A 17,892-nucleotide genomic window follows, 5' to 3' on the forward strand; every position below is an offset into this window, starting at 1 on the left:
TAACACTGTGAATTCCTGATTATAAAAAGGTCCAACGAATACAGACGTTTACAAAGTATTCAGCGTTCAGTGGTTAAAAGAGAAGGGTTAAGGAATTATCAAGTGGGTATGTTTTATTTATTTTTGAGGGAGGGAGAGAGAGAGAGCGCGCAAGCGGGGCAGGGGTAAGGGGGGGGGGGGGACAGAGGATCCGAAGCGGGCTCTGCACGGACAGCAGCCAGCCCCATGCGGGGCTCGAACTCACAAACCGTGAGATCACGACCTGCGCCGAGGGGGAGGCTCACCCGACCGAGCCACCCACATGGCCCGCTGCTGTCGTTGTTGTTGGTCGTATTAATACTAGTATTCCCATATGAAGAGGAGGGACAGACCCGGGCGTGAGTGGCCCGGCGTCGGAGGCCGAACGGATTTTGAGCCCAGGGTCAGAAGTCCCGCTCTGACACCCGAGAAGCCGCCCGGCTATTCCCCCACCAGGGGGCGCCAGAGGCCCGGCTCCCGGTTTGGGGAGGGGGGGGCGCCTGGTCCCGCCCCCCCCCCCGCCCCTCCCTTCTCTCCTCCCCGCTCCGGGCCCCACCCGGCTCAGACGGCTCCGGACGGGACCTCGAGCACAGGCCGCTCCCCGGGCGCCTCGGATCCCCGCGGGACCCCCCCCCCCCACTGTCCAGCCCGGTGCAGCCGCCTGCGCGCCCCATCGGTGAGTGGCCCCCGACCGCAGCTGTCGCTTCCCAGCTCCCGCCCACGGAGCCTAGGAGCCTGACCTGGCCCCGGATGATTCCCCTGCTGCCCTAAGACCCTCCGCGCTCCCCGGTGTGTTTAACGGTGGCCTCGATGTCCCCAGTGCCACCCCTCCAAGAAACCTGGTCTCCCCGACTCCCTCCAGCTCCTTCCTTCCAGCCTGTAACAGTGCCCCCTGCCCTCCTTACCCTTCCCCGTCGTGCTCAGTGTCCCCCACTCCCAACTCGCCTCCCCACCCTCTCAGCCAGAAGAGATCCCCTCCTTAGGATCTCCCTCTAGTGCCCTCACCCACTCCTCCCACTCGAGAGCTCCTCTCCTGCTTCTCCAACCCGTGGCCTGTCCAGCCACCCCCAAATTGTTCCTCAGACCCCTCCCTGCCTGGGACGCCGCCCAGGGCCCCCTCCCTCTGCCAACATCCCAGTTCCTGCCTCTCCTTTACCTCTCTGGCACTCTTTCCCTTCCTCTTTTCCTGTTTATTTATTTATCTCTTCTCCTTTGCGTATCATTGTGATTTTATGGGTTTTAACATTTTTGATGGACAGTTACTTTTGATGCTCAAATCGTCCCATCTTTGGCCAGTGGGGGCTCCTTCAGGCTGGCCCCTGTGTCCCCGTGCCACACCGTTGACACCCTGTGCCCCATCTTTGAGCACTTTCCCAGTACCTGACGCAGCTTCACTGATCCTTCCCTTGCCCCAGCCCTGGAAACAGCCGTTTCTCCAAGGAGCCCTGTTTTTCGTGGTTTGGTTTTGTCTTGTTTTGCTTCGTTTTGCTTTTTAATGGCAAATGGTATCTGGAGACTCCAATCTGACCCAAAGCTGGTCCTGTGAAAAGATCAGTAAAATTATAAGCATCTACTGAGACTGATCAAGGAAAAAAAAGAAAAAAGAAAAAAGACACAAATGACCGATATCCGGCACGAAAGAGGGGGCAGCACTACAGATCCTACAGAGAATGAAAAGATAGTAAGGGAATATAGAGAACACAGTCTGGGTGCTGGGGGTGCTTGTTGCTGCTGGGTCGGTAATTCTGTCCTCCTGAGTTCTTAGACTTAGGAGCGCAGGCTCTGAGGTCAGGTTGCCTGGAGTCCCAGACCGCGCACTTTCTAAGCAAGTGATTTGGGGCAAGTTATTGCTGTCTTCGCGAGCGAGCCCGCTTTGTGAGTCAGAAATGTGGGGATAACAACAGCCCTATCTCACAATGTTGTTATGAAGATGAAACGAGTTAGAGCAGTGTCTGGAATGCAGTGATCGTAAATGTTATTATTCTTGTGATCCCCTGAGGTCTCTTGTACCTGAGTGCGCCCTGGCAACTCCTCAGCCTTAGTTGCCACCCCTCCTGTGTCCAGCAACCTCCTCCACGTGTCTCACAGCTCCCAGCCTTGGCACACACCATCCTCTCCGCCTGTTTTGCACCGTATCCTTGTTTTGCATGGAAGCGAGCAGCTCAACAGTCAGCTCAGCCAGAGTTTGCTGCTCCTGTGGTCAGTTCACTGTGTCCCCCCCTCTGCTGCCACTGCCCGGCATTTCCCAGGCATCACTGACTGCTTGGTGCCACGTCCTCCCCTCAATGGGGACTCTGAGTGGGTATGGGCCAGTCTCAGTCCTGTTTCTGGATCCATAGCTCCTGACCCATGGTTTCAGTGAAAATGTGTGAATTGATGGAAGGGAGGAAGGAAAGAATGAACAGCGGATGAAGGAATACATTTCTTCCAGGCAGCTTCCACAGCCTTCCCTTTGCCCATCCCTCGTCCCCATCCAGTCCTGCTTCCACTGGTAACCTCTTTCTCTTCCTCCTGCCTCCTCCATGAACCATCACGTCCTGTCCTCCACCATCAGTGCTCTCTGCTGCTCCCCCTCTCCCCATTTCCCACCCTCCTCCACCCACTCCACCTTCCAGCCCCCTTCCCCCTCCTCCCCCTCCACCAGGCAGCCCCCCCACCCCCACCCCCGTCAACACCCTCTCCTCTTCCCGCAGGCCACTCCCCCCGGCCCTGCACGTCTCCCTCGGCAAGCCCAGTGGGCAGTGCTCGGCCACCATGTTCAGCTGGCTGAAGCGGAGCGGGGCGCGGGGCCAGCAGCCCGAGGCCATCCGCACGGTGACCTCATCGCTCAAGGAGCTGTACCGCACCAAACTGCTGCCCCTTGAGGAACACTATCGATTCGGGGCCTTCCACTCGCCGGCCCTGGAGGACGCCGATTTCGACGGCAAGCCCATGGTGCTGGTGGCCGGCCAGTACAGCACGGGCAAGACCAGCTTCATCCAGTACCTGCTGGAGCAGGAGGTACCGGGCTCCCGCGTGGGGCCCGAGCCGACCACCGACTGCTTTGTGGCCGTCATGCACGGGGACACGGAGGGCACCGTGCCGGGCAACGCCCTCGTGGTTGACCCGGACAAGCCATTCCGCAAGCTCAACCCTTTTGGGAACACCTTCCTCAATAGGTAGGCACTTTGAGACGCAGGGGGGCAACTTCCTGTCCCTGGCGCCTCCGTCCCTGCCCTGCATGCGTTGCTTTCTTTTCAGCCCCAGTTCCCTTCTCTCTTCCAGATCCTCCCCCCCCCCCCCCCTGTCCTGCCTCTGCTCTTCCACCCCCTCTAGGGCCCATGGAGCCAGCTTGCCTGGGTCCGACTCCTTTCTAGCTGGGCGGCTCTGGGCAAATGACTTAACCTCTCTGTACCTCTCTTAGCCTCATCTGGGACCTGGGGATAACCACGGTCCCCGCTCTCACACGAGGTGCTTAGAACAGTACCTGGCACAAAGTAAGTGCTCAGTGAACGTCAGCTCTGATTTTTTTTGTTTTTTTAATTTTTTACTGTTTGTTCTCGAGAGGGAGGGAGAGAGTGGGCGTGTGAACAGGGGAGGGTCAGAGAGAGGGGGAGACACAGAATCCGGAGCGGGCTCCAGGCTCTGAGCCGGCAGCACAGAGCCCGACGCGGGGCTCGAACCCACAGACCGTGAGCTCACGACCTGAGCCGAAGTCGGACGCTCAACCGACGGAGCCACCCAGGCGCCCCTGATTTTTCTTTTTTTTTTCTTAAGTGTTATTTATTCTCTGTCCTGATCTTCCTTTTCTCTTTCGAGATTCTTCCTGCTCTCTGCCTCGTTCACCCTCTGTGGAGCCCTCGTCTGCCTTCTTCTGTGGCCTCCCCTCCTGCCTCTTCCCGCGTTGACCCCTGCCTCCCCCTCTGCCTCAGGTTCATGTGTGCCCAGCTGCCCAATCAGGTCCTGGAGAGCATTAGTATCATCGACACCCCGGGCATCCTGTCAGGCACCAAACAGAGAGTGAGCCGTGGTGAGTGGGGCCGGACGGCTGAGCCTGAGGGAGGAGGCGGCCCGGCCTCTGCTGGGACATAGGCCCGTGTCAGCTGGCCCCAGCCGCCGGGCAGCAGAAGGGAGCCCATGGGAGGCTGTGATTCCTCCGTGTCTCCGCACGTTGAGGGCACCGGGGAGGCGTGTGCGTGAACACGGGGGGGGGGGGCGGTGAGCAGGGTGCAGCCCGTGTCTGGGCTGGTCGGGAGGATGGAGAGGGAGAGATCGAGAGAGACAGAGGGAGACATGCCAAGTCAGAGACAAAGATCTGAGCGCCCGGCAGCCTTACCGAGAGACAGGAGGCCCAGAGAGGAGGCAGAGGCCGGGCAGGGAGGCCCTGGGCGTGCCCCCCACCCCCGCCCCCCCCCATTCCCAGGCTCGCTCCTGGCTTCGACGTCTGGGCCGCAGATGGGGCTGAGCAGGGGTTGGGAGGGGGAATCTGGGCGCCGGCCAAGGCCCGGCCTGGAATTTATAAACAGCTGTGCAGGGGGAGCAGCGGGGGGTGAATTCCAGCGGGGGCCCCGGGGGAGCCGGCCCCCCACCCCAGCCAGCTCAGCCTCTGCGCCCCCTCGCCAGCCCCCCCCCAGTTTCTGTCCCGCGCCCGCCTGGCCTCAGGGACCCGGGACTGGGGCAAAGGAGGCCGCCTTGTGGGGCAGAGGGGACGGGAGGCTGGGCTGCGGGGCAGGGCGAGGGCGAGGAGGGTTACGGCGTCCCTGGCCGCTGCCCAGCGGGCGCGCGTCCCCTTGGGAAAGAGGCAGGGGGCAGCTGCAGAACCAATCAGAGGGCAGGCTGGCAGCCAGCCTGAGGGGGGAGGCAAGAGGCTGGGCTGAGGGTTCCTGGGGCGCTGCCTCCTGGGGCTGGGCCTGGGAGAGAGGGAGGGGTGCCGGGTGGGGGCTGAAGGCTGTGGGGAGGAGAGAGTAGGGGTCTCCTTCCCTGGCAGGGTGGGTAGAGGAAGAGGAGGTCTGTCTGTATGGGGGTGTGTGTGGCGGGGGGGGGGGGTCTGGGAGTCTGTGCCTCTGATTGTAGCTGGATGTGACTTCGTGGGGCGCATCGGCGGGAAGCGTGTATATAATATCCGGGGACACACATGTGTGTGACCGTAGCATCGTGGAGACTCTGGTGGGGGGTTCGAATCCGGGCTCTGATATTTGTAATTGTTTTTAAGTTTATTTACTTATTTTGAGAGAGAGAGAGAGAGAGAGAGAGAGAGAGAGAGAACGAGCGGGGGAGGGGCAGAGAGAGCGGGAGACACAGAATCCCAAGCGGCCTGGGTACTGTGAGCGCGGAGCCTGATGGCGGGGCTCGAACCCCCCGAACCTTGAGATCATGACCCGAGCTGAAACCAAGAGTCTGCCGTTCCATCGACTGAGCCACCCAGGCGCCCCGGGGCTTTGCTGGTTTTAGCCCGTGCCCTCGGGGCAAGCCACTTAACCGCTCCCTGCCTCAGTCTCCCCATCTGTAAAATGGGAATGATAATAGTATCGGCCTCCCTAGGCTGCACAGGGGGTTAAAATTAAGGGTCAGACCCTGCCAGGAACTTCGGTGTGTGCACACAGTAGGCGCCGTGGGCGTGCTGAGCACGGTGTACCTGCGTTGAGGGCCATAGCCGGCCGGACACCCCCGGGGTGCTCTCTGCCACGTCTCTTGTTCCCACGCTGACTCAGTCTCCCTCCCTCCCTCCCGCCCCGCATGAGACACACTTTCCAAATCCTAGCCTGTGTGTGTGTGTGTGTGTGTGTGTGTGTGTGTAGCCACTGGGGACGGAGGGAGCCCCAGACGCCGTCCCTCTGGTTACCCGGCCCTTCCTCCCCCCCAAACAGTGTCGCCCCCCCCCCACCCGGTCCAGTCCCCAGGGGCCACAGGGGACCTGCTTCCTCCTTGGAGCGCCCAACACCAGCCCCTCGGGGGAGCATAGGGACCCGTGCGGGCTCCTGCTCTGTGCCCCCTCCCTGCGTGTCCTAAGTAAATCCCGTCACCTCTCCGTGCCTCAGTTTCCTCCTCTGGAACATGGGGATCATAGGAGTGCCTGTCTCCCGAGGTTGTTTTGAAGACTCAAGGAGTCGAATCAGGGGGAGGATGAAGTGACGTCAGGGGAGTCAGCGGCGGGCTCCCTGCTCCTCCAGTTAACTCCTTCCTCGTCCCCCAGGTCGCCGTTGGGTCCCCTCCTCCGAGAAGCCCTCTCTGACCCCGCCCCCCGCCAGGCTGGGTCAGGTGCTTGCCGCTGGGCTCCCCCAGCCCATCCTGACCACTCTGGGCCTGTCCTCGGTGGACCATGAACCCGATGAGAACAGGACTGGTACTGCCCTGGGGTGGTTCCTAAATGACACACCCACGGCGTCCTGTGTGCGTCGCAACTAAGACTCCTCGAGCACTTGCCATGTTCCCAGGCTGTTGGGTTTTTGTTTGTTTTTTTTTTTTTTACCCGTTTAATCGAGGTGTAGTTTACATGCCTGAAGCTACTTCTTTGAAACAGGCACTGTTTCAGGCTCTTATTTTTAATTTAAAAAAAATTGTAACGTTTATTTATTTTTGGGAGAGAGAGAGAGAGAGAGAGAGAGAGACAGAGCACAAGCAGGGGAGGGGTAGAAAAAGAGGGAGACACTGAAGGAGGCTCCAGGCTCTGAACTGTCAGCACGGGGCCCGACGCGGGGCTCGAACCCACAGATCACGACCTGAGCTGAAGTTGGACGTTTAACTGACTGAACCACCCAGGTGCCCCCCTTTTTTTTAAGAGAGAGAGAGAGACAGTGAGGGAGGGGCAGAGGGAGAGAGAGAGAGAAAGAGAGAGAGAGATCAGCACGGGAGCCCAAACTGGAGCTTGATCCCATGACCCTGGGCTCATGACCTGAGCCCAGATCAAGAATCAGATGCTAGGGGCGCCTGGGTGGCTCAGTCGGTGGAGTGGCCGACTGATCAGGTCATGATCTCTCGGTCCGTGAGTTCGAGCCCCGCGTCGGGCTCTGTGCTGACAGCTCAGAGCCTGGAGCCTGCTTCAGATTCTGTGTCTCCCTCTCTCTCCCCTCCCCTGTTCATGCTCTGTCTCTCCCTGTCTCAAAAACAAATAAACGTTAAAAAAAAATTAAAAAAAAAAAAAGAATCAGATGCTCAACGGACTGAGCCACCCAGGCGCCCCTTTGGCTCTTTATGTATATTGGCTCGTTTCTATTCCCTTGTCCTCAACCACAGTCCGACAGGTTATGTTCTGTCATGACTTCCATTTTACAGAAGAGGACACGCAAGTTCAGAGAGGTTTCCTACTCGCTTAAGGTCACACAGCTGGGGGTGGGGTGGGGGGCAGAGTCGGGATTCAAACCCAGGTCTTCCTGGCTGCCACGTCAGGGGGTTGCCAACACTCCTCTCTGCTCTTCTGAGCATCGCTGTTTGAGTGAACAAGCGAGCAGCAGAAGAGTAAACAGTGTGAACGAACGAGTGAATGAGGAAGGAAGGAAGGAAGGAAAGGAAAGGAAAGGAGGAAGGGAGGAAGGAAGGAAGGGGGAAGGAATACAGGAACCAGTTGTAGAACCAGATACTCCACGAAAGGCAAGGACTTGTCTGTGTTCTCTGTGGCATCCCTGGTGCCCAGGATACAGCCTGGCACACAGAAGAGATGTAAATACTGTTTACATTACAGAGATGTAAACACTGTTAAATAAACTCAAAATATTTACCATCTGTTCTGGCAAAAGCATAGCCAGAGCCAATGTGAACTCTTTGGTGGCTGGATTGTGGGAAGATCTAGAAGTCCGAGGACGGGGCTGGGGTGATGGTGGCACTTGGGAGACTCGCGGGGGGGAGGGGTGGTCATAGAAGCACAGAGAGTCTGTTAAGAAACACTTCAGTATTTTGACAACCTATACGTCTGGATCGGCCTAAGGAATGAATGAAAAGGGGGTAGGTGATCAGTCCTCTGTAGCCAGATGGCCTGAGGGGCTGGGGGCTGGGGTCAGAGTGATGGAGAAATTCTGGGAGTTGGGGTGGGGGGGGCCTGAGGAGCGGGATGCACTTGGGGCCTGGGCGGTTTCTCAGAGAAGGGTTTTTGAAAGTCAACAACCTGAACGTCCGTACAGTCCGCTATCAATCCAAAGGCGCGGATGCTTCAGAAAGGCTGGAGGGCGGGGAGGGGGGAGGGGCTGACCTCTGGCCTCCGCGCCGATTGTGCTCCGTACCCCCAGGCTACGACTTCCCGGCGGTGCTGCGCTGGTTCGCGGAGCGCGTGGACCTCATCATCCTGCTCTTCGACGCGCACAAGCTGGAGATCTCGGACGAGTTCTCGGAGGCCATCGGCGCCCTCCGGGGCCACGAGGACAAGATCCGCGTGGTGCTCAACAAGGCGGACATGGTGGAGACCCAGCAGCTGATGCGCGTCTACGGGGCGCTCATGTGGGCGCTGGGCAAGGTGGTGGGCACGCCCGAGGTGCTGCGCGTCTACATCGGCTCCTTCTGGTCCCAGCCCCTCCTGGTGCCCGACAACCGGTGCCTCTTCGAGTTGGAGGAGCAGGATCTGTTCCGGGACATCCAGGGCCTGCCGCGCCACGCCGCCCTGCGCAAGCTCAACGACCTGGTGAAGAGGGCCCGGCTGGTGCGGGTGAGCCGCGCTGCGGGGGGACTGTGGGGGGAGCGGTGGCCGGAGGCGGGGACGGCCCTGGTCCCGCCTCCCCGTCCGGTCCGCTTAGCTGCCAGTCGCCGACTTCTCGGCTCTCCGATTGGTTAGTTCTCTGGTCTAACAGATTCCTCCAGGCTGGGTCATTGTGGCACAAGGTGGCGGCGTGGCCCTCCCCCCCCCCCCCCCCCCCCCCGCCACTCCTCGCCCCTCTCCTACCTGGCTGTCCGCTTGGCGCACTCCTCACCTCCAAGGAGACTTTGCTTAACGTGCTCAGGAAAGCTGCCTTGCCCGCCCTCCGTTTCTAGAACTCTCCCACCCTCGTCTTGCTTGAAGCCTCTTCGCGGCGGTCATGACTGCCTTGCGTTCTGCGTACTTTGGAGTTTCTGGGTTCACTGCCTGCCTCCGCCTGCATTTAAGCCCCGCAGAATCAGAGATGTCTGAATTTGTTCACCGCCCTGTCCCCGGCGCCTGGAACAGAGTTGGTGCTCAGTCAATACTTACTGAACAGAGGGCATTTGAACACTCTTCTTCAACCGCACCCCCCTGTGCCTGGCCCTGTGTTGGGCGGTACTGAGGATCCGAAGCAGTTCAGGGGAGGAGGCAGCCCCAGCCCCAGACAGTGATGGCGCAGCGTGCACAGGGCTACCCGTCCTGGGGAGCTGGGGGGGAGGGGGGAGCAGGGGCAGGGGGCTTCTTGGAGGAGAGGGCGTCTGAGCTGCAAACCGGAGGGTGAGGAGGGGAATTCTAGATAGTGGGACCAGCGAGTGCCTGGACCGGAGATCAGCACATGGCCAGTTCAAGAGAGAGGCAAGATGGCAGTGTTGCACCCGGTGTAGACAGCGCAAGGAACTGGGTCCGAGGCTGGGGAGGCGGGTGGGAGTCAGACCACCCAGGGCTGTGGCCTAGAAGCCCCGCGGCGTCCTGGCAAGGGGCGGGGGAGGTGCCGGGGAGCCATGGAAGGGTTCGGAGCACAGGAGGGACGGAGTCCTCCTCGGGCTGCCTTCTAGCGGGTGGATTCAAGGGCCGTGAGACTGGGGCCACAGACCAGGAAGGAGGCTGGGGACCGAGGAACGGGGAGGAGGCTGGATGAGAACAGGGCCTCGGGGAGGGGGAGGAGAGCACTGGTTTGAGAGCGATCTGGGAGGCCAAATGGAACATTCTTAGGGGAGGCAGCCAGGGAGGAGGTGGGGCAGGAAGCTGGGCAGGCAGGGAGGCCTGGAAGGCTGTGAGAGGTGGAGAGCCCGAGGTGGTGGTTTCAGGAGCAGCAGAGAGGGGGTGAGTCAGGGCCCCCGCCCCCCGCCCCCCACCCCCGCCCCCACCGCAGGCATCCTCCTTGGGAGGGCGTGGCCCAGCGGGTGCCTCCAAGCCTGCGGGATCCACCTTCCTCTCCTCCCCCATCCGGGCCCTGGACTGTCTCTGGGTCCCCGTCCCTGCCTCCTCCCTCTGTCCCTCTCTCTAGCTCTCCCTCTCCGTCCTCCTCCGCCCCTCTCTCGGTCCCCGCTCTGCCTCGCCCTCCTGCCCCCACGGACCCCTGTCCCCGGGGCCCCTCGGGGAGGCGGACGGGACAGCGGCGGGGAGCCGGGGCCCGGGACCGTGGGACAGAGGGGCGGGGTCGGGCCGGACACCTGGTGCCCCCGCCAGGCGGGGGGGGGGGGGGGAGCGGCTCCGGAAACCCGGACAAACCCCGGAGCCCGGGACCCGCGCCCCGGCCCAGCCCGCCCTCCCACCTTATCTCTTCCTGGCGCCTTCCCCCGCTTCCTCTCTGGAAAAGCCATCAGCGCCCTCCCGCCCTGCCTCTTCTGGGTCTCCGAGGAGCCGCCCTCGGCCCCGCCCCCTCGCCCCCATTGGCCCGCCCCGCAGGCCCCGCCCACCCGCTTGACCACACCCCCGCCCTGATTGGCCCCCTCGGACCTACGGCCCTCTCCTTCGCTTTCCTCCCGCGGAGCCGTCTGTGGCTCCCCAGTGCCGCTCACACAGGGTCCGTCAGTGACCGAGCCTCGCCAGCCCCGCCTCTACGCCGTGTCCCCCACTCCTCCCCCGTGTCCGATGCCGCCAGACTGGGTCCGGCCATCAGACGACAGCCCACACCATTTACCTCTCCACGCGCTTCCCCCCAACAATACGTGGCCTTTCTGCACTCCGGGTAACTACCCCTCGGTGCCTCGGTTTCCCCGTCTGTATCGCATCGAGTCACCTGGCTCTGCCCTTTGGTGGAAGCGATCGCTGCTCGAAGGGGGCGAGTTCCCTGTCTGATACTTGAGGCCGAGATCTTGGGAGGGTCTGATTCTGAAGAGCCCAAGGGGCCCTGAGCCTTCTTCCCAAGCTTCTCTGCGGCGACTCAGTGACGTTCGTTTGACAGACAGCCACCGAGCACCTACGACGTGCTTCCGCACTTTTCCAGGCCCCCCGGGGTTACAGCACCAGATGGGGTTACCTCTGGATCAACCAGATGATGTTTGTTTGTTTTCTTGTAGAATCATGTCTCGGTGGGGAAGTGGATCTTAAACAAATGAGGCGATAGTAGCTTATGCGATAAGGACCGTGGAGGAAAATGAAGCAGAGGAAAGGAGATTGGTGAGGGACTGGTTTTAGGGAGGTCAGGGAGGGCCTCCCTGAGGAGGTGCTGCTGAGCAGAGACCTGAATGAAGGAGGGAAAGAGTGGAGGTGTGGGGGAGGCCCTACCGGGCGGAGGGAACAGTAAGTGCAAAGGCCCTGGGGCAGGAACAGGCTCGAACAAGGAGCCCGGGGTGGCTGGAGCAGACAGAGTGGTGGTGGAGGTCATGAGGATTCAGAGCCAGCCAGGGGCCGCCAAAATTGTTAGCATTCTAAACCTATGATTCATGACGAGAACTTGAAAACCAGTGTTCTCCGTTGAACAGTTGAGACCATCTCATGGCGGAGCATTTGAGCTCAGTTAAACGTGTCCCCTCCCGTCCCTGATCCCACCCATCAGCTCCTGGGGCATCTTCCCTGGAGGCAGCCCCCCGTGAGGAGTCACTTGTGTCTTTTTCCAGATGTATTCTATTTTTATTTAAGCATTTGCAGTTAATTACTGAGCTTCCTGTTAAAAACTGGGAATGTTCATTCCTCTGCCCTCCTTGTTTGTTTTTTGATAACTTACGAGATTGGAGATCAGAAGGTTCCCAAGTTCATTGCTTTCCTCCACAACTATTTCTTGAGTGCTTTCTGTGCGCGTTGTGCCCGTGCTGGGGACAGAGGGAATAGATAAGGTCCCAGCCCTCCTGGAACTCACATTCTGATGGTAGGAGACAGAGTAAGCAAACCACCAGATAAGCAGAATAAGGATAAGGTGCAATAAACATTGTGGGGGCGGGGGGTGGGGGTGGGGTGGAAGTGAAGTTAGAAAAGAATTGGATGGTGGTAGTTGGGGCACCTGCTACTCATAAGATGGCCTCTGGGAGGAGGGTGGCATCGAAAGGAAGTTGAGGGACCCAGCTTGGGGAGATCGGGGCAGAATTGCAGGCAGAGAGCGGCATGTGCAAAGGCCCTGTGGTCAGGGAAAGATTGGCGTGCTGGTACAAGGAAGGCCGGTGAGGAAACTGACACGGTGAGTTGGTCAGGGGCGGGGAGAGGATGTCGGATGAAACACCAGCGGCCAAAATCATCGAGAGCCGTGGTTCTCAAAGCTTCCAGTCACAGGAGCTCATGGCACTCTTAAAAATGACTGAGGGCCCCAAAGAGTTTGTAGGCACATGGGCTGCGTGGAGAAGGGATTGTAGGGGCAGGAGAAGCCGGGAGGCCAGGGGGATGCCTGCTGTGTCTCCGCGGGGGAGAGATGCCGACAGGTGCCATGGGGGCGGTGGCACCCGAGGTGGAGAGAAGCAGTGAAAGCAGAGGGGACGGACGCAGGAGGCAAGAGCTCGTGAATCGGAAGCTCTGGGGACGCCTGGGTGGCCCCGTCAGTTGAGCGTCCGACTCGCGATTTGGGTTCAGGTCGTGATCTCACGGTGCGTGAGTTCGAGCCCCGCATCGGGCTCTGCGCTGGCAGCGTGGAGCCTGCTTGGGATTCTCTCTCTCCCTCTCTCTCTCTCTCTCTCTCTCTCTCTCTGCCCCTCCCAGCTCTCCCTCTCTCAAAATAAATAAATAATGTTAAAAAAATAAAGAAAGAAGCCGTAGGTCGGGGGCCCGGTGGGCTCAGGCAGGCACTCTCTTCCCGCAGGTACACGCGTACATCATCAGCTACTTGAAGAAGGAGATGCCCTCCGTGTTTGGCAAGGAGAACAAGAAGAAGCAGTTAATCCTCAAGTTGCCCGTCATCTTTGCGAAGATTCAGCTGGAGCATCACATATCGCCCGGTGACTTTCCCGACTGCCAGAAAATGCAGGTGGGAGGTGGCCCAGGAGGGGGGCAGAAGGGGGCAGCTTTTGGCTTCGGGGGTGGGGGCCTCGAAAACCGGAGGGATGGAGGGCAGGTTCCGGAGAACGCCTCCTGCGCGCGGTTCCGTAAGAGCGTGGTTTTGTGCGTTAGGACGAGACAAGAGAAAACCACAAATAACTGGTGTCGTTAGGGTGGAAGTTGGCTTCTCTCTGTAAAGTCCTAGAAGGTGGCCCAGGGCTGGTTTGGTGCTTTACAGAGCCGGGGACCCTGTCCCCTTCTTAGTTGTCCTCCATGTCTGCCTTCCGGTTCCAAGAACCCCACATGGTACAGAATGGCTGTCAAAACTCCAGCCATTTCATCTGCATTCCAGCCAGCAAGAAGAGGTGAGGGAGAAGGGAGGGAAAGATAATGATACAGTCTCTCTCTCTCTCTTTTCTTTTCAATATTTTATTTTTAAGTAGTCTCTGCACCCGGTGTGGGGCTTGACCTGAACCCCAAGAGCGATCAAGAGTCACATGCTGTATGGACTGAGCCAGCCAGGCACGCCTACACTCTCTTTAAGGATTTTTTTCTAGAACAGTGCCATCCAATAGCACCTTCTACCATGTTGGAAATGTTCTACGTTGTGCCGTCCAATATGGTAGCTGCTGGCCCCATTGAAACTGAAAGTTTAGGTTTTATTTAATTTTAACTAATTTAATATTTTTTAATGTTTATTTTGAGAGAGAGAGAGAGAGAGGGAGAGAGAATCCTAAGCAGGCTCTACGCTGTCTGAGCCACCCATGCACCCCCCCCCCCCCACCCTGGGGCCCCTTAACTAGTTTACATTTAAATAAGCAGAGGTAACTACCGTCTTTTGGAAAAGGTGATTCCAGGGTTGTGGATGCAACGCGTGCTGGTACCCAATTGGCCAGAACTTAGTCATGTGACCACAGCTGGCTGCAAGCTGGGAAATGTAGTCTTTCCTCTAGGGGGCCTGCTGCCCAAGGGATGCCAGAGTGAGGAAGAAGGCGCAAATGAATACTGGGGCTCCCCGGGCATGTCCAGGCCTAGGATTAACCAGCGTTGGGGAGATCCCTGGGTCCGGGTGCCGTGCCCTGGGGTGGATGATGAACTGCTGATGAACCTGGGGACAGAGGTCCGGGCTCAGGCCTGGAGGTGGGGACTAGCTCACCCCGCCCCCTTCCCCTGGCCCGGCCCGGAGCCTCTGTCTGGAGACTGCATTAGGCTGACACTCAAAGCCCGTGCCCTTTGGGTCTGAGATGTTTGCTCACCCAAGCCCCTGAGGAATCGTGCTGCAGGGCATTTCGTTCTGGCCGCTTGCAACCTCCGAGAGTCTGGGCAGGTCCCCTTTTCTGAGCCTCGGTTTCTTCCACTGGAAAATGGGCACGGTGACAGCACTTATCTATTGCTGGGGGTGCGGAACCGGCCAGTGCTTGCAGCCCCCTGGGTACAGCGTGTGGCGGGGAGTTTGGGCTACATCGAGGTCTCGACCGACCTCAGCGCTGCTGACATTGGGGGCCAGAGCGTTCGTGGTCGGGGGTGTCCCGTGCATCCTCCTGGCCCCTGCTTCCTGCATGTCAGTAGCAACCTCCCCCCCCCCCCCGCCCCCAGCTGTAACGATCAAAAACGTCTCTGGATCTTGCCAACTGTCCGCAGAGGAAGGTAACGTCACCCCTGGCTGAGAACCAGAACCGCTGGGCTAGATGCACAGCAGCTGTTAGTTAGTTAGCATGTCTTGAACACCTTATCCAGATGAATCGATTCCCCAAATGAGGGGAGTGCTAATGTTAGGGTTCCGTTTTTACAAATCTGGAAACCGAGGCCCGGAGGGGTGGAGTCACTCGCCCGAGGGCACGCAGCTCCTAAGGGGCAGAACCCGGTTGGAACCTGGGCCTCCTGGCCCTGGGGCCTGGGCCCCTACCCCTCTATGTCCAGATCAGCGGGCCTCTTCACCTTGGCTCCGGAAATGACGGTGGTGCCATTAAATGGATTGGTCTTTGCTGCGACTCTCCTGGTGCAGGTGACTTCGAGCTACCACGTGGGAAGGAGCAGGACCACAAATCCACCCCCACGGCTGCTGTAGCGCACCCTGACTTCTTGGGGGAGGAGGGGGTCCCAGGACCTCCCAGCGGTCTGGCCACCTCCGACCTAACCTCCGAACTTGGCAGCGAGTTTCTGAGAAGCGGGTTAACAGAGCCAACCGAGCAGTGGGAACTGAGTTTTCTTAGCTTGCAGAACGGGGGGGGGGGGGGTGGGTGGCTGCAGCTAGGGGTGCCACGGACGGTAGGCAGACCCAGGGGTGCGCTGAGTCATCGGAGGGGCCCCCCAGCCCCCCTACCGTCCAGTGATTCTGGGGGTACACCTGACACGGGGAGGGGGGAGGGCCTCCGGGACCCCGCGGCCCAAGTGTCTTCTGAGGGGTGATGCCCTAGTGGAAAGCGTGGCACACGTATCCGAATTCTTATGCAGCATCCATTTGAGCTGCCCAAGTGTCCTGGTGACAGGTGGGGCTGGGGACCCGGGAGGAGGATGTCCCCTGACTTCCCAGTATCGCCCCGCCCCCATTTCTCCCCTTCCCCCCGACAGGAGCTGCTGATGGCTCACGACTTCACCAAATTCCACTCGTTGAAGCCGAAGCTGTTGGAGGCCCTTGACGAGATGCTGACCCACGACATCGCTAAGCTCATGCCCCTGCTGCGGCAGGAGGAGCTGGAGAACACTGAGGTGGGCGTGCAGGGCGGCGCTTTCGAGGGCACCCACATGGGCCCGTTCGTGGAGCGGGGGCCCGATGAGGCCCTGGAGGACGGCGAGGAGGGCTCGGACGACGAGGCCGAGTGGGTGGTGACCAAGGACAAGTCCAAGTACGACGAGATCTTCTACAACCTGGTGCCGGCCGATGGCAAGCTGAGCGGCACCAAGGCCAAGACCTGGATGGTGGGCACCAAGCTCCCCAACTCGGTGCTGGGGCGCATCTGGAAGCTGAGCGACGTCGACCGGGACGGCATGCTGGATGACGAGGAGTTCGCCCTGGCCAGCCACCTCATCGAGGCCAAGCTGGAGGGCCACGGGCTGCCCACCAACCTGCCCCGTCGCCTGGTGCCGCCCTCCAAGCGACGTCACAAGGGCTCTGCAGAGTGAGCCGGCCACTGCCTGCAGGCCCTCCCTCCCACTCGCCCTGCTGTGGCTCCCCAGCTCCAGCTGGCTGCACGCACGCCCCCGCCCCAGCCTGCCACACGCGCTGCCTGCCCACCCTCCCAGCCGTTAAGGATGGGGGTCTCTCCACCCGCCACCGCCGGACCGTGGGGACCAGGGGAGGGGCAAGGCTTCCCTGCCCGGCCTTTGCACCGCTACCCTTGCCTACACTTAGGCACATCACACCGACCTTAACACATGCACACAGACACACACACAGAGGCATCGATTTGATGGTGGGCCATTCAAGTATTTATTGAGCACCTACTATGTTTGAAGGCACAGAGCTTCCTCCAGGCCCTGGAGGTTACAGCAGAGAGCAGAACACATGGATCTGCCCTCAGGGGGGGGCTGACGTTCTCAGGACAGAGCACCTGCACTGTGACACAGACACACACGGGGCCCTAACCAGTCTGATCCCCGATTCTGGGCAGGAATCCTCGACTCTCTCCATAGTTCCGTGGCCATTTGTTCGAAATAACCAAGGGAAAGTCCCCCTGGCCCCACTTCTTGACATCCAGACAAGGACAGCCCCCGCCCCCCCCCCCCCCTATCATGTTCTCAGGCCTTGGGACCACGGGGAGTTCGGAGCGGGAGACCCAACCTCCTTCCTCAGACGGACCCCTCTTCAGCCCCTCCCCCCCGGTTCTAGCCACACCCCTTGCTTTAATAAGGATTCTTAGGCCACCGAAGAGCCCCTTGGATCCTGGCTTCACCCGTACCGTGCCCCCTTCGAGGTCTTTTTGCCCTCGGCCCACCTGCCCTGGTTTGAAAACTCAGCCTGCCCGCCCCCTCCCCCGAGCTCCCCGAGGCTGGTGGCCTGAATTTTAGGGTGACGGGGGGGGGGGGCTGCCCTCTCTGCCATCAGCCCGTATTTAAGTAGAGCCCCTATCAGATATAAAGGCCCCGGGGCTTTATTTTAGTCCCCGTTTCAAAGGGGGTGCGTGGGGGAGGGGGAGGGGCTCTTGGTGCTACAACCCTCCCTCCTCTTCCTTAAAAGGGCCGCTCCCGTCCCGCCTCCCCCCCCCCCCCCCACCTCCACCTTTCCGTGTCTTCACCTCAGACTAGTGCTTGGCCCTGGTGGGGGGACCCCACGGGAAAGATGGGGAAGGGTGACCTAGGTGGGGACGATGCCCCCCTCCAGGGTGCTCGCTGGGATCCCCCCCCTCCCCATTGCCCGTTCCCCGCCCCATGCCTGGGAGGGGCCCGGGAACCGAACAGCAAACGGCGTCCCCACAGAGCGAATAAAGTCAAGGCTTCTTTCCACGTGGGAGTCAGGCTGTCTTGGGACGGGTTGTGGGGGGGGGGGGGGGGGGAGAAGGGGGATCGCTCTCCCCCGACTCCGAGCCCCGGGGAAGGAGAGCCCGGGGTGGGACTTGAGCGGGGGTGGGGGTGTCCCCTCCAAGGTCTCAGGGGCGGGGCGGGGCGGGGCGGGGCGGGAGGAGGCCGTGACTCAACTCAGCGGAGCCTGATGACTCAGGCCCCGGGCTGGGGGCCAGACCAACATATTTTCCGAAGAAAAGTGACTGTGGGGCCCTCCCTCCGGGACATCCCTCCCTCCCACCTCCCGCCGCGGGGGCCTGGGAACCAAGCCCCGGGGCGTGGGGCTGTGCGCGCGCGGGCTTGGGCACCTCGGGGCCTCAGCCCCGAGCGCCGGCGTGCAGAGCCTGGTACGCCCCTCGCGTCACGTAACGCCAGGGACACAGGGGGTC

General features: G+C 60.4%; 1 protein-coding gene across 1 annotated transcript; it reads left to right on the top strand.

Annotated features, from left to right (window-relative positions):
• The first annotated feature begins 543 nt into the window (after nucleotides 1-543).
• EHD2 (EH domain containing 2) lies at nucleotides 544-17,446 on the top strand. The gene is made up of 6 exons (XM_027037935.2): nucleotides 544-694; nucleotides 2,712-3,176; nucleotides 3,930-4,027; nucleotides 8,217-8,629; nucleotides 12,828-12,992; nucleotides 15,575-17,446. The coding sequence occupies exons 2-6, from the start codon at nucleotides 2,773-2,775 to the stop codon at nucleotides 16,124-16,126; spliced, it is 1,632 nt and encodes a 543-aa protein (XP_026893736.2). The 5' UTR covers nucleotides 544-694; nucleotides 2,712-2,772; the 3' UTR covers nucleotides 16,127-17,446.
• Nucleotides 17,447-17,892: the final 446 nt, after the last annotated feature.

This window comes from Acinonyx jubatus, chromosome E2 (assembly GCF_027475565.1).
Source record: "Acinonyx jubatus isolate Ajub_Pintada_27869175 chromosome E2, VMU_Ajub_asm_v1.0, whole genome shotgun sequence".
Lineage (NCBI taxonomy): Eukaryota > Metazoa > Chordata > Mammalia > Carnivora > Felidae > Acinonyx > Acinonyx jubatus.